We start from the raw sequence: 22,715 nt of genomic DNA, 5'->3' as shown, positions 1-22,715 counted from the left end.
GTGGTGATGCGTTCCCTTGCTGTCGGAAACATTAAAGACACATGGGATTTACAGTATGAAGAACACATGATAAAGGTTAGAAGTGATGGTGATGTAGTTGTACTGCAGTGGTAGTAGTTATTATATTATTATTATTATTATTATATAATTTTATAACGCTGTATATACTGTATATAGACATGCATACATGCATATACTGTACATAACCACCCACTTCATGTATATAAAGTAATCTATTACATTACCCAAATTACATTTCTTTGCACAATTTGTATTTTTTACAATTTACAGAAACACTTGACTTGTATATAGACATTGTATGCTGTTGCTTGTAATATATATTTATACATTCACCTATTTTTTCCACTTACTTGTATCTACATAATTGTTTTTGTTTTTTTTAACATATCTGCAGCTTTGTTGTCCTTATTTTTAGCTGTATGTCTCTTTCTATCTTCCTGCAAATTGTTCTTGAAACTGTGTGTAAGTGCAGTGAGAGCAACTTCAACTCAAATTCCTTGTATGTGTACACATACTTGGCCAATAAAGCTGATTCTGATTATTATTATTAGTAGTAGTAGTACTAGTACTAGCACTAGTTCAAGGCCATAGCTATGATTTTAAAAATAATAAGGTCATGAGTCCAAGTCCTCAAAACGCATCTCTTCACCCTCAGAAAATTTTGACCAGACACCAAAAATAAGGTATACATTTATGTTTTTTTATTATTTGGATTATTCATTTCATTTCACTTACTGTTCATTTATATCTTCTTTAAATTTTATTTCCCTCTATGAAGGTCTAAATGCTGTTTTAAAGCATGCTCCAAAATAAAATGTTGGTATTGTTTTATTTTACATTAAAAGTTGTCTAATGTAAGTGTACTGAGTGTAAGAATCAGCTGGAATCAGCCTATTTTCATAGTGTTTTTTAATTGTAGAGTGTAACTCCCTCCAGGTTGCTAAATCACAAATTCCCAGAGAAAAATAATGAGGACATGATCTCAGGGTCAGTAAGAGTTGTAGCAGTAGTAGTTGTCATTGTTGTAATCATCATTATACATTTTTATTAGTAGTAGTATAGTTGCTTGTAGATCTTATTGTTTGTCAGTTTACATAAATCACATATGTTGATGTATATATAGGAAGACCAGCATGACTGAATCATTAATATAATCCTACCAAAATCTGCACACGAGATGTGGTGACTCTGGTGCAGGGGTCTGTTTGTACACCATCAGCAATACTACTAGTCTTCTGTTGCCAGGAATTAGATGAGTCCTATGCCAGAGTGTCCTGGTGTTAGTATGTCCATAGCGGCAATTTGAGAGTGTTGTTAAAGCTGCGACAGAAACATTATATTCTTGCACAAGCACACTTGTAATTCTGCAGCTGAAGCACAATCTAGCGGTCTTCTGTTTGTGTCCTATGCGTTTCTACTCCCAAACAAAAGTATCTGAAAGTGGCACAGGAAGACTCACAGTAATGAAAGGAAGTAGGGGTTTTCGAGGAGTCTTTGAATGCGCCACCAGGAGAACTTCAGCAGCATGAACTAAAGGGAGGGGCTTAAACCTGAGCCACACTGCCGCCTGCTGGTATGAAAGAGAAAATACCCTATTATCACCCTCTCATGTTGGAGGCAGACAGGAGGATGAACCAGGGAACAGAACCTTTATCTTGGTTTTCCAAATTATGAATTCCGAAATATTAAACACTGATAATATCACAAATACAGCAAGAGTTTGCTGTGCCAGAGAAATACAGCATAGCCATACCATTCACATCTCTCATTTTAATTGCAGTCACACTGCAGGATTTTCCTCACATCCTTCCTCGTAATCGCTGTAATCTTCCAATCCTGTCCTCATCGATGTCAACTTGATACTGCTTTAGGTCAAGAGGTCAACTCTGTTGCTTAGACTCAGGGACAGTAATAGTATGCTTTAAATATCATCTCTTCAATTCGACCTAGGGAAAGTACCAACCTGTGTGTCTCAGGACCACAGAAACACACGATGGTGAACATGGTCAGCTATATTATCTAAACAAAGATTGTGCAGTATTATAAACAACATACAGTAATACCACAATATACACCCTCTCCACCCCCTTTAGAGTCTCACAACTCAAAGTTTTGAAAATGTTGAAACATAGAAACAACAGAGCTATTCTACTCAGTGGCAGAAAACCACCTATTGAGGATATATGAAGATATCCATATGACAAGAGAATTTAAAGTTTTCCAAAAGCAGGACACCCCAAACACATACTAACCCCTGTGAAATTGGTTGTTAAAAATGTCTTGGTCATGACAATCATCCTGACAGAGGGAGTGCAGAGTGTGTGTTGTTGACAGTAAATATCAACCTGTTTTGCTGTGGTGCATCCAAATCACATCTCTACCATAAGAGAAGCACTCTCTTGTCCTGAGAACATGAGCTCATCCCAGTCACAATAAGAGCAAGTCCCCGTCACTTTGGGAGGGAGACTCCATTACACTGTACTGTACCGTCTTAATGACATGCATGAGCATGCGAAAAAATGACCCATCTCTATAATACAGACCTAAAATGAAGAGGAATAAAAAGTCTCCCTGCCCCAAAATCAACAGTTCAGTCACAAACTGGGTTGCTTCTCAAATACCATTTTATTTTCTCTATCCATGTTAGAATTACTATATTAATATTGTTATTACATATAAGTTCCTTTTGTATTGAAATATGCTATACAAAATTAATCTAATCAAATCAGAGATGACATTAGTCAAAGTGACCAGTACAAAGGTCATCTGAAAAGCCACAATGATGGCCTACCATGGTCTAATAGTTGTCATATCAAGAGTTAGAGAAGAACTACAGTTGACAGATGATAAAAGCGTGTGAAAGAAAAAGACAAATGGCAACATGTCCAGTACAAATATTATTTACAAAGTGAGAATGAAAGAAAGCATAACCTTGTTTATAAGACAAATGAGTTGTGAAAAAAAACAACAACTTTTCATTACAGTTCCAACAGACCCAAACAGTTACCAATCCTGATCTGGATCATGGTCAATCTGACAAACATCAAGCTATCTTTGCTTCCTCTCAACCTGTAAGTAATCAGACCTGAAGGTTTACAGTAGCACCCATTGACTTATTGGTTAATTGTCACTTACCAAGAGTATGTGACCCCTTTTGTGAACAAAGGCTCAAGTGTAATACAGGTATTAAAAATACCCATACGAAAATGACTCATGAAGATTTCTTATGTAGTTCTGTGTTTGTTATACAGGCCAAAAACACAACAGAAACTAGCCATCTGTGGCATGCAGTAGCACTTTTCAGGGCTCTGACAGTGCCTTAATGGAGTCATTGGCTGGATAATTATGTTTTGCCTCACTCAGCATTAAAGGGCAAATCAACAGACAATGGATTCAAAAATACCATGCAGACAAAAAGATAAAGTTTAGACACAAACAAAAGCTAAACATTCTGTCCATGATGGAGACCTTTAATGCTGAGCCACTTAAGCTGACATAAACCATTGTCCCAGTACACATATTGAGTGAGTAACAAAAAGGTTGGAGTCCACTCATTTTTCAGCTCAAATGTTCTGAAGTAAATGCTTCTCAATAACTTAAAATACAACATTTTCATTTTTTAAACAACTTCCTGAACTGAAAGTGAGTCGACATCAGCTGTGTTAATAACGTTCACCATTCAGTCCTGATTGGCATTAGTAGTATAAGTCTTGATCAGATCAGACCGTTAGCTGCTGCCACAGTAGTTAAATTTTTATCATATAAAAAAAATAGATACATCAAGAAATATCGGCTTCAGGTACATAAGAGATCTGTAATAATAACTACATACATTATTTAACTTGATATCTTCAGCCCCAAAGACAGACTTGTCAACACTGGGCTTCATAATAGTTACTATATCAAGGCAAATACTTCTTATTTCTAAAGAGGGGTCAGATATTTTGTCCACAAAACTGCAGCATTTTATTTCTCTCTAAAAAAGGTCACGTTTGTCGACTACAGCGTAGTGATACTGATCCTACAGTGACAATACTTAGAGGTAAACTCAGATGTAACAACTGTGGAAATGTTCTCAAAGACAGTGTGAGGAAATAACCCACACTTTATTGGTCAATGATATATAGCCCCAACCTTTTAAGTGGCTGGCATCATATTCTTGTAGATTTTATTAAATTGTACCATTTTAGGACTAAACAGAGAAGTAGAGACTGAATACAGCTATGAGAGCTTGGGAGATGTTTCTAGATGTTATTTGTACAAAGTTCTTTGTCTAAGTCTCTACAATATATTATACTAAACATTTGGCAACACTGGCACAGCTAGATATGTCAGTTCGTCTTGTACAGTTCTTCAGTGACAGCTGATACGTGCAAATATCATGTATAATATAAAAAAATATAATAAAACAGTAATCCAAAAAAAGAGTCATGGTGACTGCAGTGTGTAGGACCAAACCTGACTTCAAAGTCAGATGGAGTTCAGTTAGATAAGGAAGAGTCTGGTACACTTCTTGTCCAGTTTGTTGCAAGGCTGTTTCTTAGAACCTCAAAAGCCTCAAGAGCTGACCAGACGTCTCCATTAAGAACCGTGGACCATGTCTTTCTCAAAAGGCAGCAGAAATGTGACACACACACACACACACACACACACACTCGTATACTGCATGAACACATGGTATGTTTGTGCACATGTCCACTTCCTCTTTCATTCACACACTTTCACGATGTGCAATTTTCAACATGATAAAAAGAAAATCTAAAAAGCAAAACAAAAATGATGGTTACTTTTAAGTTCACAGCTGCAGCATGTGGAGCGGACGGTACTGACAGGCTCTGGGCCCGGGAAAACTAGTGCTCCAAGGGGGAGAGGCGCTTATTAATTAAAGAGAGGACTGCCACCAAAACTTCAGTACTACACAGACAAACACCACTTCTACCTGCATCACTTCACAAAAAAAAAAAGAAAAAATAGAAAAAGTTGTACCCCTTCTCCATCAACCAACCTCTTCAGAAAACTTTTGCTTTCTTCTCTACCTCCCTCTCCACCCTTTTGGTTTTTTTTATAGCTCCTCTACAAGTTGACCAGCTCATGTGCAACGAACTGTTTGAGTCTCTCCAGGTATTGTCCGTAGAGCTCCACGTCATTGTGTCCAGCCCCCTCCACCCAGAGCGGCTCCACGGGGCGCTGACAGCGCTCATACAGCGCCAGGCCATGGGAGAAGTCGATGACCTCGTCCTCCGTACCGTGGATCACCAGTACTGGTGACGTTACCTTCGAAATCTTGTCGATGCTTTGGAGTAAGAAGATATGAAAACAGAGTTAGGTAGAAAGGGATGTAAAATACAGACATAAAAGACAAACAGAAAAAGTGAGACCTGGGTTGAGTTATTGTAATCATAAATGCTTAAAAAAACAAAAACAAACAACACAAAACACAACAACACACAAACACCACAACAAATGTTAGATTTCACCAATAAAGAGAAATGGAGCAGTTAGTTTGCCAACTGACCACCAGAGAGAGCTATTGAAAATATTTTAAGCGCTGTGACCATAGCTGTGACTCATTAAGAAGAAAAACACTTCCTGAATTGATATGACACATTTAAAAGTCCATGTTTGCAAGCTTTTGTGTGTGTGTGTGTGTGTGTGTGTGTGTGTGTGTGTGTGTGTGTGTGTGTGTGTGTGTGTGTTTTCCTGATGCAAATTCATTCATAAATGCATGTGTACTCTTGTTATTCAAATAACTGTACAGAGAGGCTGTGTGCCTTTCTGTGGACATTTGGGATACATTTAGCCTGGCTTTCACACATGCAATCCATCCATACAGCGCACTCACTTTGGGAAGGCGTCAAAGCAGTAGGTCTTCTTCGTGTCGGGGAAGGCCACTCTCATGCCAGAGGTGAGCGGGGAGTGGAGGATGACTGCAGCGCTCTCATAGCGAGAAGCCAGGTCCACTGAGGGCACGGTGCCAATGCTCTGGCCGTACACGATCACGTTCTCTGGCCGGATGCCATACCTGCGAGAAGGACAGAATATCTGAATATCATGCTTTCGCTGATCATGAACAGGAAATTTACACTGCTAGTGGCCAGACATGTTCGGGTACATTTTGTGTGCTCTACCAGACACTGACAGGCGTCTGGTAAGGCAAGGTAAAAAGCAGCTTGGCTGGCAAAATAGTGAATTAAAAAAAAACAAAAAAAAAACTTCCTTTTCTAGTTCATGTTAAAGTTGATTGACACAGCCAATTAGTCTCAGATTGTTCTCTCGTTTCCCCCACGTGCTGCTCCATATGCAAATACACACCTGTGTGCTAACTTAGACTTACTCATACTCTATTATTGGCTGAAACGTCATGCCACAGTAACTCAGTGATTATATGGTCTCCTAAAACAAGCACACAAAGATGGGAAACAGCCATGGTTCAGTGGCTTTCTGCAACTATTCAAAGCAGCTAAACAGAGAGGACCACCACTGTAGTCTCATGATTCAGAGGGGAGGAGGGGGAATTAGAGCAAAACAAGCAGAAAGAGAGCAAGACAGACACTAATACCGGATTTGAGGGTGAGGGAGAAACTGGGGGGGGACAGAAGAGAAGACATTCCACAGCTGATTATGGAGAACGTGACCCAATGTAGCAAGCAAGCAGTCAGCTGACAACCTGAAACCTAGTTTGAGAACATTACATCACGGTCTCTACTGCTGCACTGCTGGATAGTGCATAGTAAACAGCCACAACCAGACTGACAAAATCTCTGCTCTACGCTATTATGAAAATTGGGAGCACTAACATTACAGCCTCTGCCACTGTACTCCTATAATACACAGCTATGAACAATGCATGAACACCAAAGTCTGACACCACTCTACACTGCTATGATGGATTATTATAATTAGGAACACAGACACAAGTCTAACACGACCTCAGCAAAGAAATTATCTGCAGTAATGTAGCCCTACTGCTATGAAAGGGCAATAGACTTAACTTAAGTACAGGCACATCCACTTCAGATAGATGATGGAAATGTACATGACAGTTTAGTTTGCAGACAGTCATTAGCAGGAATATCGGAACTGTTTACCGTTGGTGTGTCAGCTGGCCTTCACAGAGTATAAACAGGGGTTAAAATACTGGCACGACATGGGAAAGTGTTACTGCAGACTGCAGACTGTTGGGTGCTGTGATGTAACATCACCATCAAGGTTGGCTGACAATAATATACAATGTACAGCTTATCTTGATTATACATCATAATGTTGCTGAGGCCAAATTCTCAAGTCTTTTTACAAACTGTATCAAAAATTACACTGACCTTTCTGAAGTGTCTGATAAAAAAAAAGAAAAATCTGTCACAAACAGCTTTGTTTTACCGTTTGCAAGTAAATGCCTTTGTGCTTTTATAACCTACCACGCTTCCGAAGATGAGCACATCGCATGCCTACTTTTACCTGGTTCAGTGTTAATTTGACAAAAACAATAACCAATTTTTTTGGCATAGGAAGATTTAGTAAAGTAAGTTTTTTGCTGCAAGGCTTAAGCTCAGCTAACAGACAATATGTAAGGTAGATAATAACAGCTCAAGGGACAGGCACTTTCAGTAAAAATCAAACCCACTCTTCTCTGTCAAGAGCAGTGAACTCTATCTTGAAAGGAAGACAGACAAGTAAAAGAAGAAGTCAAGCAATCTGTGAGATGACTGCCACCCTGTTGGTTTAGTCACTCTCTTGGTCTCTCCTCCCAAGAGAGAGAAAAGTAAATTGCTTGGTACAAGGGGGTTGTTTGGTTGCTTATTTCCCTTACTCATAACTGTTCACAGGCAGCATTCTATCGTAACAAATTCTGAATGGGTGCTTTTCATTAGACCTCATAAATCTACCGTATTGCCGAACGGTGGAGAGCAATGCCTGTAGGTGTGACCTGTTGTCACAACAGTCTTATTTTTTTTTTTTTTTTTTTTTTTACTGTTATGAACAGTTTTATCTAGGTAGTCCTCAAGTACACCTTTATCTGTTATTACATTTTACTTATGCTTATCTAGTCAAAAGGTTTTTTCCGTGTCAGGCCACTAAAGCCTGACCAATCCTAAGACACATAACACTCACCAGATGGATGACACTACAATGTAAAGCTTATGCAGTGTCAATACAGAGAGGCTAAATTGAAACCATTTGACAGCTTAGTCATCAGGTGAAAAGATATGATAGCAAACGCAGCAAGGCTTTCCCCAAACCTAACTTGGCATGCTTTGCTTACAGATTTACACCAACAAGTAAACACAATGAATAATGCAAGCCTTAAACCTGTGACCTTCCACTTACAACAAGGTCACTCTAACCGATAACCCACCCTGCTGTTTTGGCACATGAGGAAAATCGCAGTGCAGATCTGCAGCTGCACTCGTGTTAAAACGGCACTATGAGAGGCTTTTACCAACCCCCCCCCCCAGCCAACACTAGCCTACAATTTACTATATTGCATTTCAGCTTGAACAGACCTCACCAAGCCATAGCCAGCCATGCTCCATGGTTATACCCCTCCCCCAGACCTTCACCAATTTAGTCTCCTGACACAAATCCAATCTATTATGCATCACATCCTCCCTCGTCCCCCTATTATGTCTCTTGCTCCCTCTTGGCTGCCCACCTTGTGCTCCCTGAAGACCAAAAATATTCTCATCCCATAGCAGTCACTATGACTGCTATGGGAATAACAGATATTTTAGGAAATCCTGAACATATGTACAGGCATGTTTAACAGATTTGTGTACCATCTGCACTACAGCAGGGGGATCTTTCACTGAAGCGCTCCAATGATCAGTTATTATGCTTAGCACCTTTTTACTCATTTTCTGCCATTGTATACTTGTTTATTCAGAATTGTCTTGAAAATAAATAAATGTTGAGATCTCTGTTTCTGGCTCAATGCCCACATATAAAAAAAAAATTAAATAAATTCAGTATGGAGTGAATTAAATATTAAGATGTCAGGACATATAATCAGCTAGTACCGTCACTAAGCTTTGTCTCTTTTTTTGCCCTGCGGGCCCCATCAGCCTACATGCCACTGATATTTCAAGTAAAGAAAAGTAAAAAATTCATAGAAGATAAAGATGATTGACCAGGAAGTGAGTTTGTCCTGTTTTTTAAATTTTTTTAACTGGCTACAGTGTGGGAAGACCTCGGGTCTCAACGCTCATTGGAAATCGGTTGCTAGGCTACCGCTCAATATTAGACTAGCAGGATTGACTGCTGGCCCGCCTCCATCTCAGAGGGAAAAGAAAAGGATGGAAAACACACACACACACGGTAAGTGGGCTGATGGCTTTCGTCAGCTTGGCCACTTTTTAGTCAATAAACCCTACCTTTTTTTCCATGCTCCATTTCCTCTAGTGTTGAACAACACGTTCTAGTTCTATTAGTATGTGTAATCCTTAGTAAGATAATGGAGAACACATGAGTGTGTAAACCTTCTGACTCATACAATTGCTGAATCATCTGGCCCACTCCCTGCTCAGGTGAAGGGAGTGCCTCATCCACTCCGGCTGAACAAAACAAACACACGACGAGTGTGTGTCATGTGCCTGGCTAAGCTGTTTGGTAGTTAGACTTTTAGCAGAGTGACAGGTGGCTGCCCTCTGTCATATGACTGTGGAGTAAAGTAAACGCAGCCTACACGTGTGTCAGCATTCAAGAGAAGGTGAATTTGCTGACTGCTGAATAAGCAGAGAAAGATTGGATGACACAAAACCAAAAACAGAAGCAGAAGACGACAGAATCTGGTGCGTTAAAAATGTCAAATAATCAGAAAAAAGACATGACAGTACAACAAGCAGAGAAAGTGAAAGATGCGGGAGACGCACTCTTCATTCAGGCTGTTTGTCTGATCTGACATGAGACACGAGGGATATACTGTAGGCAGCAGACTAATGTGAGGCCATGCAGTGAGGTCTTTTGATGTGATAAACACAATCTAGTAGATTCATGTTCAGCAGGGCCAAAAGGCTGGGTTGAAACCTATTTCTATCACAGACAGTCAAGTAGGAATCTGGCACAGCCCTCCGACCATCACACACAGAGAGCTGAGTCAAAAAGGCAGAAAATATGGATACTAGGAGCCTTATTTACACTCAGCTTTGAAGGTTCTACCCTAAAAGTTTATGTACACAAGAGTGGAAAAGTATGCAAGGCTAATAACATTCACAATTGTGCACAAGATTTCCATCATTTTCTGTGAATAAATCCCTTTTTAACTTGTAATTTTGAGCACATGAATGAGACTTTAAGTCCCATGTTTTAATTCTAGTGATTAGCTAGCAATCATCCCCGATCGGTTGTGAAAAATCCTTAAAAACTTCATTTAAGTTTCTTTGTGTAAGAAAAATGTTTGTAGCACACAATTAATGTGACTGAAGTGCCTGCTGAGCTGATATAATGCTAGGGGGTTTTAAAAGCCTTAGCATGTGTGGCAACATAAGCAGTTAGTGTTGACAATCCTGACAGCAGGGCCATTAACATGATGTATACTGTAACTGGAGAGACAGCAGAGCTCTTGCAGACAAAACGAGTGACACTGACATGGCAATAAAAGTTATTTTCCCCAGTGATCGAGGTATCCCAACCACAAATTTTACATTGACGCTTGTCATTTGGTTAAGCCAAAAACAGTATGCAAAATGGACTTGGAGAACGATTTTTTGGTTATAAAAAAAAACCAAAAAAAAAACCAAACAAACAAAGGAGCAGTACGTCCCGAGCAGGATGTCTGTGTGCCCAGCTCCATCATAACAAGTGCCTTGTGTGCCATAAAAGCAGCCGTATGACATTGTTACATAATGTTGCTGTCTTTTCTTCTTTTTTTTTTTTTAAAACCCTGTGACATTTAAGGTATATTCTAACATCAAGCCTTATTCTTATCTTTGCATGAAAAGTGGCATCTGCATTTTCCCAACACATACAAATGAGGAGATCTCCATATGCCATTATTCAGACAAACATGTTATGTTATAAGCCCTCTTACTGTGACATGAGTAGAAGCCTAGAAGAGGGATCCCCAAAAAGAAATGTGATTACAAGTTGGCATTCAGACTTGCAACTTGGCTTTTGAGAATGTCATAATGTATAAAGATTTAGCCGTGCTAAAGACTTTATCACTAATGTGTTAGTGACAAAACAGGGCAGCACAGTTGACATGCCATTGTGGTACTTCTCAAATATCAGATATCCCGTGACTCTTCTCTGTGGAATACATTATCTAAAACACACTCACACAAAAGAAAATTACTTCAGTAAGAAGAATCGCATACAAAAACTGAATTCTAAAACCCTATATTGCCCCAGTATCTCATGACCTGTTCCTAAATAGTGGCCTGTATTGTACAGAGACCTAATGTTTTATTAGCGACTGTGTGAATCTATTAAAACTGATAGACAGTGTAATTACAACTATGTGAACGCATAACAAAGCACTGCAGAGAAAGAACAACAAGCACTCAGTCACCTCACCCCATTCAACTCGTCTTTATTGCGAGAGCCAGAGGGAACTCAGTCTGACTGTGCTGAAGGACTGTTAACCATGGGACTACAAAGCACGGGACAGTGTGCACGCAAGTTGAGGCTTCTTGAATATCAAGTTATTTTCTTGTTCCTTTAAGCCTCTCATCTGATCTTGAAGAGGATTCTTCCCTGATTAACCTACAAAGCCATGTGATACAGAGATTGATGTATACATGCTCTGCCCTTTTTTAATAAAACAGCTGATTAACGCCATGTACAGAAACAGTTAGCTTGTTACAGATATTACAACACACTCCAAAGCCTTCAGTAACACTCGCAGGCAAAACAGCCACCCCATCTGATTAAGGTGTAAAAGTGTAGTTTGCCTAGGCAAATTAGGTAGTGCCAATGTGTATTTGGACTATGATCTCAGTGCTGTTATTGAAGGACAAATTTAGCTTATTCAGACAATCAGCTAATATTTTGCTGACTAGAGTCACATGCAGGATGCACTGTGCATCGCACTGTGATCAAAATTCATCACACATAAAAGTATTAATGAAGTAATGCTTTCTAGACAACTGCATACCATTACAGTCACAGTATGAATTACTCCGCTAGTGGAAACTAGATGTGTTGTACTGCAATAAAAACGAAAGAGACCATAGAAAAAATCCGTTATTGGTAAAGAATTTCAACATCATGCATCTCTACAGAGCCCGGGCCACACAGTGTGCAGAAGAGTAGCCAATAGTTGCTGTTACCACCTCCTGCCCCCCCACACAAATCACCAAGTGTAATTTCATATGATTTGAAGAGTGTGCAATTTCATTTCATATTCAATTTCTGCACCGATCACGACTATGTGTGGGAGCAGGAGGTTCCTTGGTCTATCAACAAAAATAAGTAAGCAAGCTGGAAAAATAAAAATAAAAGATAAATAAAAGGAGCAGAACACCACAGCAGCTGTAAGTACTCCTTTCTCTTTCAAGTTGTCTGGAGCTGTGTACGGAAAGAAAAGAGAATGTGTTTCAGACTGTCCAGAAGGCCTATCTTAGGCTTTTCTCTCTTTTCCTTTCCATCACATTCGACATTGTAACTAAAGCTTTGGTAAAACTGTTTGTGTGGCATCCATGGCAATGATGCATGTTAAATTGAAAACGCAAGTGACAGAAAGGTTTCAACATTAAAGAAACAAAATGTATTTGATCCGACACACAGACAGTGACTGGCCACCAGAAAAGCAGGTTCTTCTTCACAGCAGTGGCCTGTTTCCTGTATGCAGAACCTTTATGATCAAGAGTTTCCTGTTTAAAGTTGCCAGCTTCCTTATTTAAAAAGGTCCTTATTTACATTAGACCAATCAGTATAGTCTGTGAAACCGTATATGGTGTAAAATGTGAAAGAAGTGCTGAGAGAGACTCAACAAAAGTCAGCAGCTAAGAAACACATTTTGTTGCCAGTGGACCTACCAGTGTTATCCATCAGCACTTTTAAATCTCCGCAGTGCCAACAAATTCATTTACCACAGAAAGAACATACACCCACATCTGCATTGAGACCCAGGAGGGGCACTTTACACTAGAAGCCTAGTCTTTCCTCTTTGTGGTTGATATGCACAGCTTTGGCTCTTCTCTTCCGGCCTTTTTAGTTTTCCTGAGCCAGCGTCCCCCATCTCCTCTCAGTCATTTGTTTGTCTTCCAGCAGGAAGTATACAAAAACAACCAGGCCTACTGGATGAACTTTTATTTCTCCTTCATCCACATAAGCAAGAAGGCACCATTATGACGAACACATTATTCTCTCACACACACCTCTGTCAGAACAGGTGTGTGGCTGTATGCTTTCTTGTTTATGCAGAGAAAGAACATCTGTCATGTATGCATGCGTATATGGCTGCAACTATTCATCTGTCAACTCTTTCCACGATTATACCCATTAATTGTCCATAAAATGTCAAAGTAGTGAAAACTGTCCATCATAACTTCACAAAACCCAAGGTGTCATCTTCAAATTGCTTGCTTTGTCCTATCAACAGCCCAAAACACAAGATATTTAAGTTTACTATCATCGGATATAGTCGGATGGTGGCCATTTTGGCTTGAAAAAAAAAGACAAATAACTGATTATTAAAATAGTTGCCAATTACTTTTCTGTTTCAACTAATTGTTTCTGCTCTACATATGTCATGTATGTATTGAATGTTTGTGAGACCCCAATACAAGGGCGACAAATGTTGCCCCTCCTGGCGAGCCAGCCCCAACAACATAGGAGTACAATGCCTATGGTGTTACAAAAGGACAAAAGAAGGAAATGACAGAGGGATTGAAGGAAGTGAGACACGGGGTTAAACAGACAGACTGATGAACACTGCTCAGCACTGGTAGAAAGGCCTTATCCTTGGGAAGGGTCTGAAGCTGAGAGGAGACTCCGTGCGTAAGTAGTGATAGGCCATAGGTGATTTTGGACAGATATTAATGATTCAGAATTTAAGCAAGCAACATCAATCTGCATACAACATCCTTTTAGCTGTAATTTCATTAAGAACTGTATTAAGTTTTGTACATCATGAATAAGAAAAGGAAAAAACAGGTTGACGAAATTAAGAAAAATTGTTTTCCAGGATTGTTTTCTTTCAAGTACATGAATGAATGCACTGTAAGAGCAGGAATTCAACAGCAAATTCTTCTAGACCATCTGCAATGTAAAACCACGAGGAGTCCAGGGGTCCTTGCTCGTTTCGTTAACATTACAAACTTTGATACAGCTTAATGCAGACATCATCAACAAGAAGCACTGAATAAGTAAGCTTTATGAGCTGGAAAATCACAGATAGGCAATCAGTAGAGGTCGAATATCGGCCAATAAATATCAGTCTATTCTTAGCTTACACAGCAAAAAAGATGCAGCAGAGCACCCACTCACACCTACATATGGCTGACCAGCATAATCATAGACACGCTCCTTATTATCGCCTACAAGAACATCATGTCATCGCTACTAAACGATCCCTCATCATCTTCACCCATGATTTTATCAGGTCCAATCTAATCATCCCTCCACCCAGCTCCTTCTGTAGACTCTTCACATCTTCAGCTCTCACTCTTCAGCTCTTTTTGTTTTCTCTCCATGTCTCTGATTTTCCACATCAATCTACATCAGCACGGTTTCTTCAGATTTTACTTTACATCAGATTATATTTCAGCAGTCCCCATTTACTTTGTCAAACTTCCCCATAGCTGTAGACATTCACAGCATGAGAAAACCAAGGAAGGTTGCCATTGTAAAAGGTATTCACAGCATCATTTCTCACTACCAATGCAAAACTGTCAACGAGAATGACATGAACAGAGAGTTGCTGTTAATATGACTGTCCTCCCTGTTTACACAGCTGAATTTGTGACTTGCAATATGTAGAGGAAAAATTTCAAGAACTACTCAGGCTACAACTATTGTCATGCACTATACGGGAAGGTTTCCCTTAAGATCTGGGTTTGAGACCATTTACTGCATGCAAGTTAAAACCGTGTAATGCATTTCAGGTGTTCATCCACTTGTGGGAATTTAATTCACCCCCTAAACGTTTGTGGGGATTAACTTTTATTTCTCCCTCATGCTGTCAGTAATTAGCATGTTCTGAGTGCCGGGGACAGGGGAGCAACACTTGTGAAAAATCAAGGTTAGAGTCTGTGTGCTATTCAATTACTCTAATATCAATGCATTTATCACTACTAATCGATTACTGCATCCTTTCTCTACAGGCAGTGCCAACATCTGTATACAGGTTCTTCCGTCTTGCCTCCGTCCATCATCATCTCTCCTTACCGTGACCGGAGTGCCTGCCAGGCAGCATCTACATCGGCGTACAGGTTCTTCTCCGAGGGTTTTCCAGAACTGGCCCCGTAACCCGAGTAGTCGTAGGAGAAGACATTGCAGTTGATGCGTGAACCCAGGCCAATGTAGAAGCTGCTCATCTGGCCCAAGTCCACTGCGTTTCCATGGGAGAATAATAGAGTGTACCGGGCATTAGGTGAGCAGCGGACAAACATGCAGGCAATGCGGTTCCCTCTTGAGGTGCGTGTCATGAAACACTCAATGGCGTCTTTCTCACGAGACGAGTACTGCCAGTCGGCACGCTCAGAGAGGTGCAGCGTCCATCGGCTGCCACTCTCATCACACATGAGGCTGTAGGTGGGCTCTGGGGGTAGGAAGGCCAGCTTAGAGGCGATCTTGCTGGGGCATGGTGGACAGCAGAACAGGCAACATAGCTCGCTGAGGGATAAGTGGTTCATCCTCAAAAAACACTGTGACAGAGAGAGTGAGGATGGTTAAAATAAAAAAAGATACATTTCATCAGTGGATTAAATATAAGAATTGCCTTTGAGAACTAAGAATGAGAGAGAAAACAGATACAACCTCATCAAACAAGAGCATCTGGGCTCTCTCAAACAACTGAAACACTAATTTGCCACTGCATCCCTTGTAGATTGATCACAAGGAAAAACAACACAAGAGCAAATTCGTGCCACAGAACTCTTGAATGATGTTCTCTCCATGAATATAAACACTTGTCTTTGTTAAGTGGAAAAGCAGGGGGTTTCCGGGACTGGGGGATAAAGCCAGGCTGCTGCATGGCTCTCTTCAGCCAGGATTATAATATAAAAAAAAAAATAAAATAAAAAAATCTAACCCTGGCTCCACAACCACTCAGACAGTATTGACTTAAAAGGCTTTCTTGTTTCACCCTGCACCTGGACCCCAACCTAAGGCTACCTTTTAGATATGCCAGGTGCTTTTGAATTGCAGTGGCCAGCACTGGAGATGGGGGGGCTGTGTAATTTGACTCTGCATAACTACACATGCCCTTTTGAATAGGCCCAAGCAGACCACGGGCAGGATGATGACAATGTGTTGTGGATAGTATTTCCAATAAAAAAGGTGCTAGAAGTACTATTACATTTTCGCAATTACATCCTTGATGCAAATATGCAATTGCAATTCTCTAACAGTCTGCGATGGCTTTTTTGCCAGGAAACACTGGCATATTGCTAATTTCTCCTGTAGCTTTGACAAGCTTTTGCAGGTCCTCCTGCAGAAAAGCATCCCAGCAGCATAATGCTGTTTTATTTAACAGTGACTTACTCCTGTAAAAAACTATGAATGATGAAGCACATAGGCAACAAATGTTGGCCGTATGGCTTCCCATCCATAGAACTCTGGCAACTCTGAAGAAGCTACAGATTTGTAATAGGCATCTTGGTGGCCTCCCATGCGATCACAAGTACTCTTCTTGTCCACTTAATGTCTTTAAACTGCCCATAGCAGATTTACAGCTGTTTTCATTCTTCTACAATTGTCCGCACTCTGATGGATTTTCAGAGCCTTTGATTATTTAATTGTGTATCATTCTCCTGATGGTATTTCAACAACCTTTTAATGGATTTGTATGGAATGGTCCTCTGTCTTCATATCATTTTCAACATAAAAGTTGCTAACCAGCTGTTGGACACAGGATCTCTTACAGATACAGGTGTAGAAATCACTTGTGTATCTTGATCACACACACAGGTGACTTTAATTCCACTTAATTACCTGTGTGCCTTTTACATAAACAATTTGGCTGTAACAGATTAGATTTAATCACGTGTAATGTCACTTCTGCAAGATGCAGTGACATCCAAATATATAGTGGATGTTTGCCTCCCATATTCTCCAAAATAGTCAATAATCTCTAGCCCTGGAGACAGAATGGAGCCCTGGCAGTGATTTACTGTAAAATGGTGGTGGAGGCAGCAATGTGTTCAGATTACAGTGATTCTAGGCTGGTTTGTGGAGGTTTAACATCCAGTGGCTAGACATACTTTATTGCCAAGTGTGATGGGCCAATTAGCCATGCAACACCAAACATGCAAATGTGCGTGTGTTTCTTATCAAAACTGAGGAAAGAAATGATCCCAACATTACCTGAACGGCAGCTGGACGCTTGTTTTGTTTTTCTTTCTATTTTGAGCTGACAGTATTGGCCAGCGTAGTCAGGTGTTATCTTCGCACCAAGCAAACTAATTTATCTTCTTCTCGACGCCAGGAGATTGACAAGGTTATCCTCGGCAAGATTATCCTGTTCCGTGCCCTGTTTGTTAGCGATGTCACTTTGAGCGTGTATATATCCCTCTTGGCACCTCAGCTGTGTGAGTTACTATTAGCTTGCCGCTTCGTCCTCCGGTCCAGACAGCCTCCGAAACTGTCGTTTCTTTTTCCTCCGCTCGATTTTCTCAACATATGGCCCTGAATGATAACGAGATCGATTCATTCAAAACGTTCAAGTCAATACAACTCAACAGCGACATGGGTAAATTCGATAAAGGTCTAAAATCAACTAAATTGTTGTCACACGCCCGTAGTGGTTCGCCGAACACTTCACAGCAGTATCACTTGGCTCGAAATCATCGCCGCCTTCTTTGTGAATATCACTCTGCTAGTGATCTTGTCTAGTGAGGAAAGGAGAGGACGTGGTTGACAGCTTTATGGACCAATAGCAAAGAGGTTGATGAAACGTGCCCACCAATGGTACAATGTGTGGAAATGTATGGGCGGATCTGTCGACGCTGCAGAGTGGTGACCTAATGTTTTGATTGACGTTTAGGAGAACCAACCGGAGATTACTATCGCGAGGCACAGTCCAATCAGCATCGATCGAGGTGACTAACGTTTAATCGGGTGACGTCATTGACCTGTAACTATTTTTTAAGCGTATTTGTCAATTTCAAAAAGTGTTGAGATATTTTAAATTTTTATTCCAACAAACAGCTCTTTGTCTTGATTTATTTTAACCACTTTTGAGAAACGTGGAGGGTTCGTGTTTTGACCTCAATGACGTTACATGACGTGCTTGTACTTCTTCCGGGTTAGGGCACTCACTCTCTGGCGTGGTTTTTGGATTTGTGTACCCACATAACATGTGTAACTAAAAATTGGAAAATAAGATGAGTTCTCAGAAAGGTAATGTATCTCGGTCGCGAGGCCAGAAGCATCAAAACACCGCTGCCTTCAAAAACGACAAGTACGGAGCGACTGTACAAGTGAAGGTGAAGTAACGTTGTGTCAAATGTGTAGCTAGCCTACATGGGTAACGCCTTACTTAGCTCAACTAAAGGGACTTTACTTTTTGAGTTAACGTTACATTGTATATTGTTATAGAGTTAACATTGTGCTCTTGTGTAGAGGCGAGGTTATAGTTAACGTTGTCTGTATATTGTTGTGGCATTGTTCAGAAATTGTTTATAAAAATACTTTTTTTTTGGTTCAAGCAATCTTCTCAATAATAATAATAATACATTTCCTTTCAAACCTGCCTTTACAACCTGTTGTTTTGTCAAGCTATGTCATAACATTATTATTAAAACCTTTCCACCATGTTTCTGCTCATGTGATTTGTAGAAGGCAAAATCAAAGATCCATGATGGGCTCTGTCAACATTGTAAGGGTGTTCTTGAGTGGAAAGTGAAGTACAACAAATACAAGACACTAACACAGCCCCGAAAATGGTGAGTACACTTGGGTACGGCAGACATTCATTTCATTACAGAAAAGTAACTGCACTGCTACAACTGCTCATCACTGCACACATCTCAACTGATCTGATCTGTTACAGTAAACAAGCAAGTAATTGATGCTGAAGCGATTAGTGAGTAATCGATAAAGCAAGATAATCAGTATGGATTATAATTACACTTATCAGTTAGTTAATCAGTGTATTCATTTTATCAACCAAAGCACTTGAATGTTACAGGTTCCACATTTTATACCATTATAAAATTATTACACGGGGGTATTTTTGGCTTCTGGTCAGGCTACATAAGAAATATTAAGCCATCACTTTGAGCTCCCAGAATCTCTGACACAGAGGGGCAGATTTGACCAAAAGGAGCCATTGGAAATTCAAACCAGACTGATTTGTCTGCCACATACATGCTTGTAGCAAGGCAGGTGGCAAGTTAAATGCAGGACTACCAAAAAGCATGGTACAGACATTTTGTTTTGGTCAGGTCAGCTGGCACTCAGGAAAACCCATAATGTGCTGCATGTGTCCAGTTATCTCCTGCTAGCATGGCAAACTTCTTTATGAGTTGAGTTCAGGGATACAACAGTCTGTATATGTGCAGTAAGGTGTTTTGGAGTTGGTTCCAATGTGAAAATTGATGACATTTGTGCATGCATGTTTTCTTCTTTCAGTGTCAAGTGTTCTCAAAAGACTGTGAAGGATGCGTATCACATCATTTGTAAGCCCTGTTCCCTTCAGCTAGAGATCTGCTGCAAGTGCGGGAAGAAAGAGGACATTGTTATTCCGTGAGTGGTCCTGTATTATTAGTGTGTGTGCAGATTCATATCTATAGAGGATTAATGACTAATAAGTTATTTTATGTTCTGACCTTACTCAGTGATCAACTTTTCTGCTGTACTGTTGTATATTTATCTTATAGCCCGTTGTATGTTTTTCTTGCCCACATTGCCATCAGTGACTCATAAAGAAGCCATTCATATCACATGTCCTTACATTGTATATGAATTAAACGATTGTAAGAAGTGTGGTACATGTACATGCACATGTATTTTATTAAGTTAATCTTTGTATTTTTCATCACTGTCAAGCACCTACAGTAAATTCTATTGCAAGTCTGCCATCTTGTGGACAATGAGATACATCACAACATTTTTGGAAATTACTCATTTTAGCATTTTAGCTTCAGTCTTGATATTGCCTCATTTTGTTTCTCTCACTGTGTAGAGTAAACTCACAAGTGGACAAGACGGAGCAAGAAGAAGATGGTGAACAGAGAAAGAGAGGATATGGACGAGGGAAGAAGGACAGGGATGACTTGAACAGTGATGACGATGATGACTTAAGTGACCTTGGAGATGGCAATGATGAGGATTTTGATAGTGACTCAGTACCAAAGAAGACACAGAACAAGTCTGATGTGCTCCCAGATGTATCCCAGGTCAACGTTAAAGACTAAAGACAATGAAGTGGACTTTTTTTTTTTTTTATTATTTACATATATACAAAACATGTTTTCTAATCAAAAGATGAGATGTGACCACACTCAAATTAACCAAGGCAAATTAACAAATGTTACTGGTTGATGCACAACCTGGACGATGAATTAAAGATGTAAGATGTGTAAGATTTAGGGGCCTCTATTTGGAGAATATGGCAGAAATGGAATATAATATTCATAAGTATGTATGCCACTGTAGGTTCTCCTACACACTTGGAAGGGGAGGGTGAGACGAGGGGTATTCAGTTGGTTGCAAACTACAACCTCACTGCTAGATGTCACTGAATCCTACACTATGGTCCTTTTAATGTCAACACTGGGGCAGATAATTCAGGAAGATTTCAGATGGTTGTATATAATTTTTTTATTTAAAGAACCTGAAGTACAGTAATTTAAGATGAATGAGTTGTACATTGTGCTGTACATTCACAAACCGATTCACAAACAATGCCAATTGGATATACAGCTGCAATCCAAATTACTCAACTGCCATTGCAAATCAGGTTTATTGTCAAAATTTCCAGACTTTCATCTGTTTGCAGTGAACAACTCAAACAAAAGCAATTGAAATAGCTCAACACAACAAATGCTTCAAGTGGTTTCCCCAAATTCAACTGAAAATGCAACTTATGACTTCTCCAGTCTCAAAATTATTCAACCCCCTGAAGCTACCAATTCCTTCCACAATAATTGAGCTAATAGAGGCCTTGAAGGATCAGCAGCAGTAAAAGCAGAAGTAGAGGCTTTGCCAGGATATCATGAACTGACTCTGAAATATTGACCCTGTCACGCACAATCATATATTTACACTCAATTGCCAGTTTATCAGGAACACCTAGCTAAAACCAATGCAGTCTAATACATCAGCCCCACAATAAATGCTACCTTCATGAAGCTTATAATGTGCAGTTTTTGTTGAAACTGTTTTAGAGAGGTGATTCAACTTTATGATAATTTTAGAGGCTGTAGTTTGTGGTGCTGTTGAACTGTTCTGTGTTATAATGAGAAGTGTTTCTAATATTTTGTCCACTGCATTTATATCACTGAGGGTAGACCAGGTATTAGAAGCATCTCAGTATAACAAAAAAATGGTATTCTATAGGTAGACATTTTAAGTGTGTTGAAATACTAAATGTACCAGAATATTGCTGTTTTGGGCTAGAATTTCTTCTTTCGTCTCCGCTAGAATAAACAAATATTTAAATACACAGTAAAAATATCAAATTGATTTTCCTCAGAGTGCTTTGCATGCATGCTTGTCTCACCTTCCTCATTAGGATACGTGACATCTTGGCATATGGATGGATTAATCTGAGCTCATTTGATGTATTTCTCACATGGCGCTCATCATCATAAGCAATAACCACTCTTGTTATTATGAAGATGAAATGTAAAGTGCTGTTGAAACAGATTTAATATGAGGAAATGTCTCAAACACCATGACAGCCTATGCCAAACATGGGTAAAGGGCACTGACAAAGAGGAACAAAGAGGATTTTATTAAATTATTAGGCCCACTTTCAGGAGGAAGTGTTCACATTATTTTGCATACCCTCTTATATGTATGGACATAGAACTGCTGCGGTCACTCTTGAAAGACAGATGGTACAGAATGTCCTCTTTCAATCTACAGTATATATAGCCATATCTCCCTGCAGCTTACTACCCAAAATACAGTTTAATTGCAGCAACTGTGGGACATTATTATTTTGTTTTTATGTGGTTTTTGTCTGTTTCAGTAATATGATCCAGTAGTGGCTATGCAGTACAATATTATCGTTATTCAGCTTAATCTTAATTTATTCCATTGCATAAGAAGCCCTGCTGAGACTGTCCTGTGTGTTGAGGGAAAAATACAACATATAGATTCTGCACTTTTGTAGCAGCAGAACAGACCGCCTGTGACCATCAGAACAGTTCTTGATGCCAGGCAGGTTATGTTGCATATGGAATGTTTGTCATCTTTATAGGATGATGTACACTGACACAAGTTATTATTCTATGTTACTGGTATGTTATAAAATACATAATCCATTTTTAAGAATCAAGCTAATTTGGGGGAAGAAGGGGAAGTTGATCAGAGCAGAGAGACAGGAAACATCTTGCATTTGGATCGAGCTGGCCATTGAGGGGTAA

At 39.7% G+C, this 22,715-nt stretch overlaps 2 protein-coding genes across 2 annotated transcripts; one reads left to right on the top strand and one right to left on the bottom strand.

Moving 5' to 3' along the window:
• Positions 1-2,627: 2,627 nt before the first annotated feature.
• On the bottom strand, positions 2,628-18,147 carry abhd17b (abhydrolase domain containing 17B, depalmitoylase). Its single transcript, XM_044198014.1, has 4 exons — positions 17,485-18,147; positions 15,346-15,824; positions 5,864-6,043; positions 2,628-5,314 (listed from the first exon to the last, which is right to left on the bottom strand). The coding sequence occupies exons 2-4, from the start codon at positions 15,810-15,812 to the stop codon at positions 5,095-5,097; spliced, it is 867 nt and encodes a 288-aa protein (XP_044053949.1). The 5' UTR covers positions 15,813-15,824; positions 17,485-18,147; the 3' UTR covers positions 2,628-5,094.
• Positions 18,148-18,306: 159 nt separating this feature from the next.
• Positions 18,307-21,807, top strand: lg5h9orf85 (linkage group 5 C9orf85 homolog). The gene is made up of 4 exons (XM_044198015.1): positions 18,307-18,605; positions 18,958-19,064; positions 19,753-19,866; positions 20,306-21,807. Exons 1-4 carry the CDS (start codon positions 18,504-18,506, stop codon positions 20,535-20,537), a joined length of 555 nt encoding a protein of 184 aa, XP_044053950.1. The 5' UTR covers positions 18,307-18,503; the 3' UTR covers positions 20,538-21,807.
• The last annotated feature ends 908 nt before the right edge of the window (positions 21,808-22,715 follow it).

This window comes from Siniperca chuatsi, linkage group LG5, assembly GCF_020085105.1.
Source record: "Siniperca chuatsi isolate FFG_IHB_CAS linkage group LG5, ASM2008510v1, whole genome shotgun sequence".
Taxonomy (NCBI): domain Eukaryota; kingdom Metazoa; phylum Chordata; class Actinopteri; order Centrarchiformes; family Sinipercidae; genus Siniperca; species Siniperca chuatsi.
This window is presented reverse-complemented; position numbering and strand designations above follow the sequence as displayed.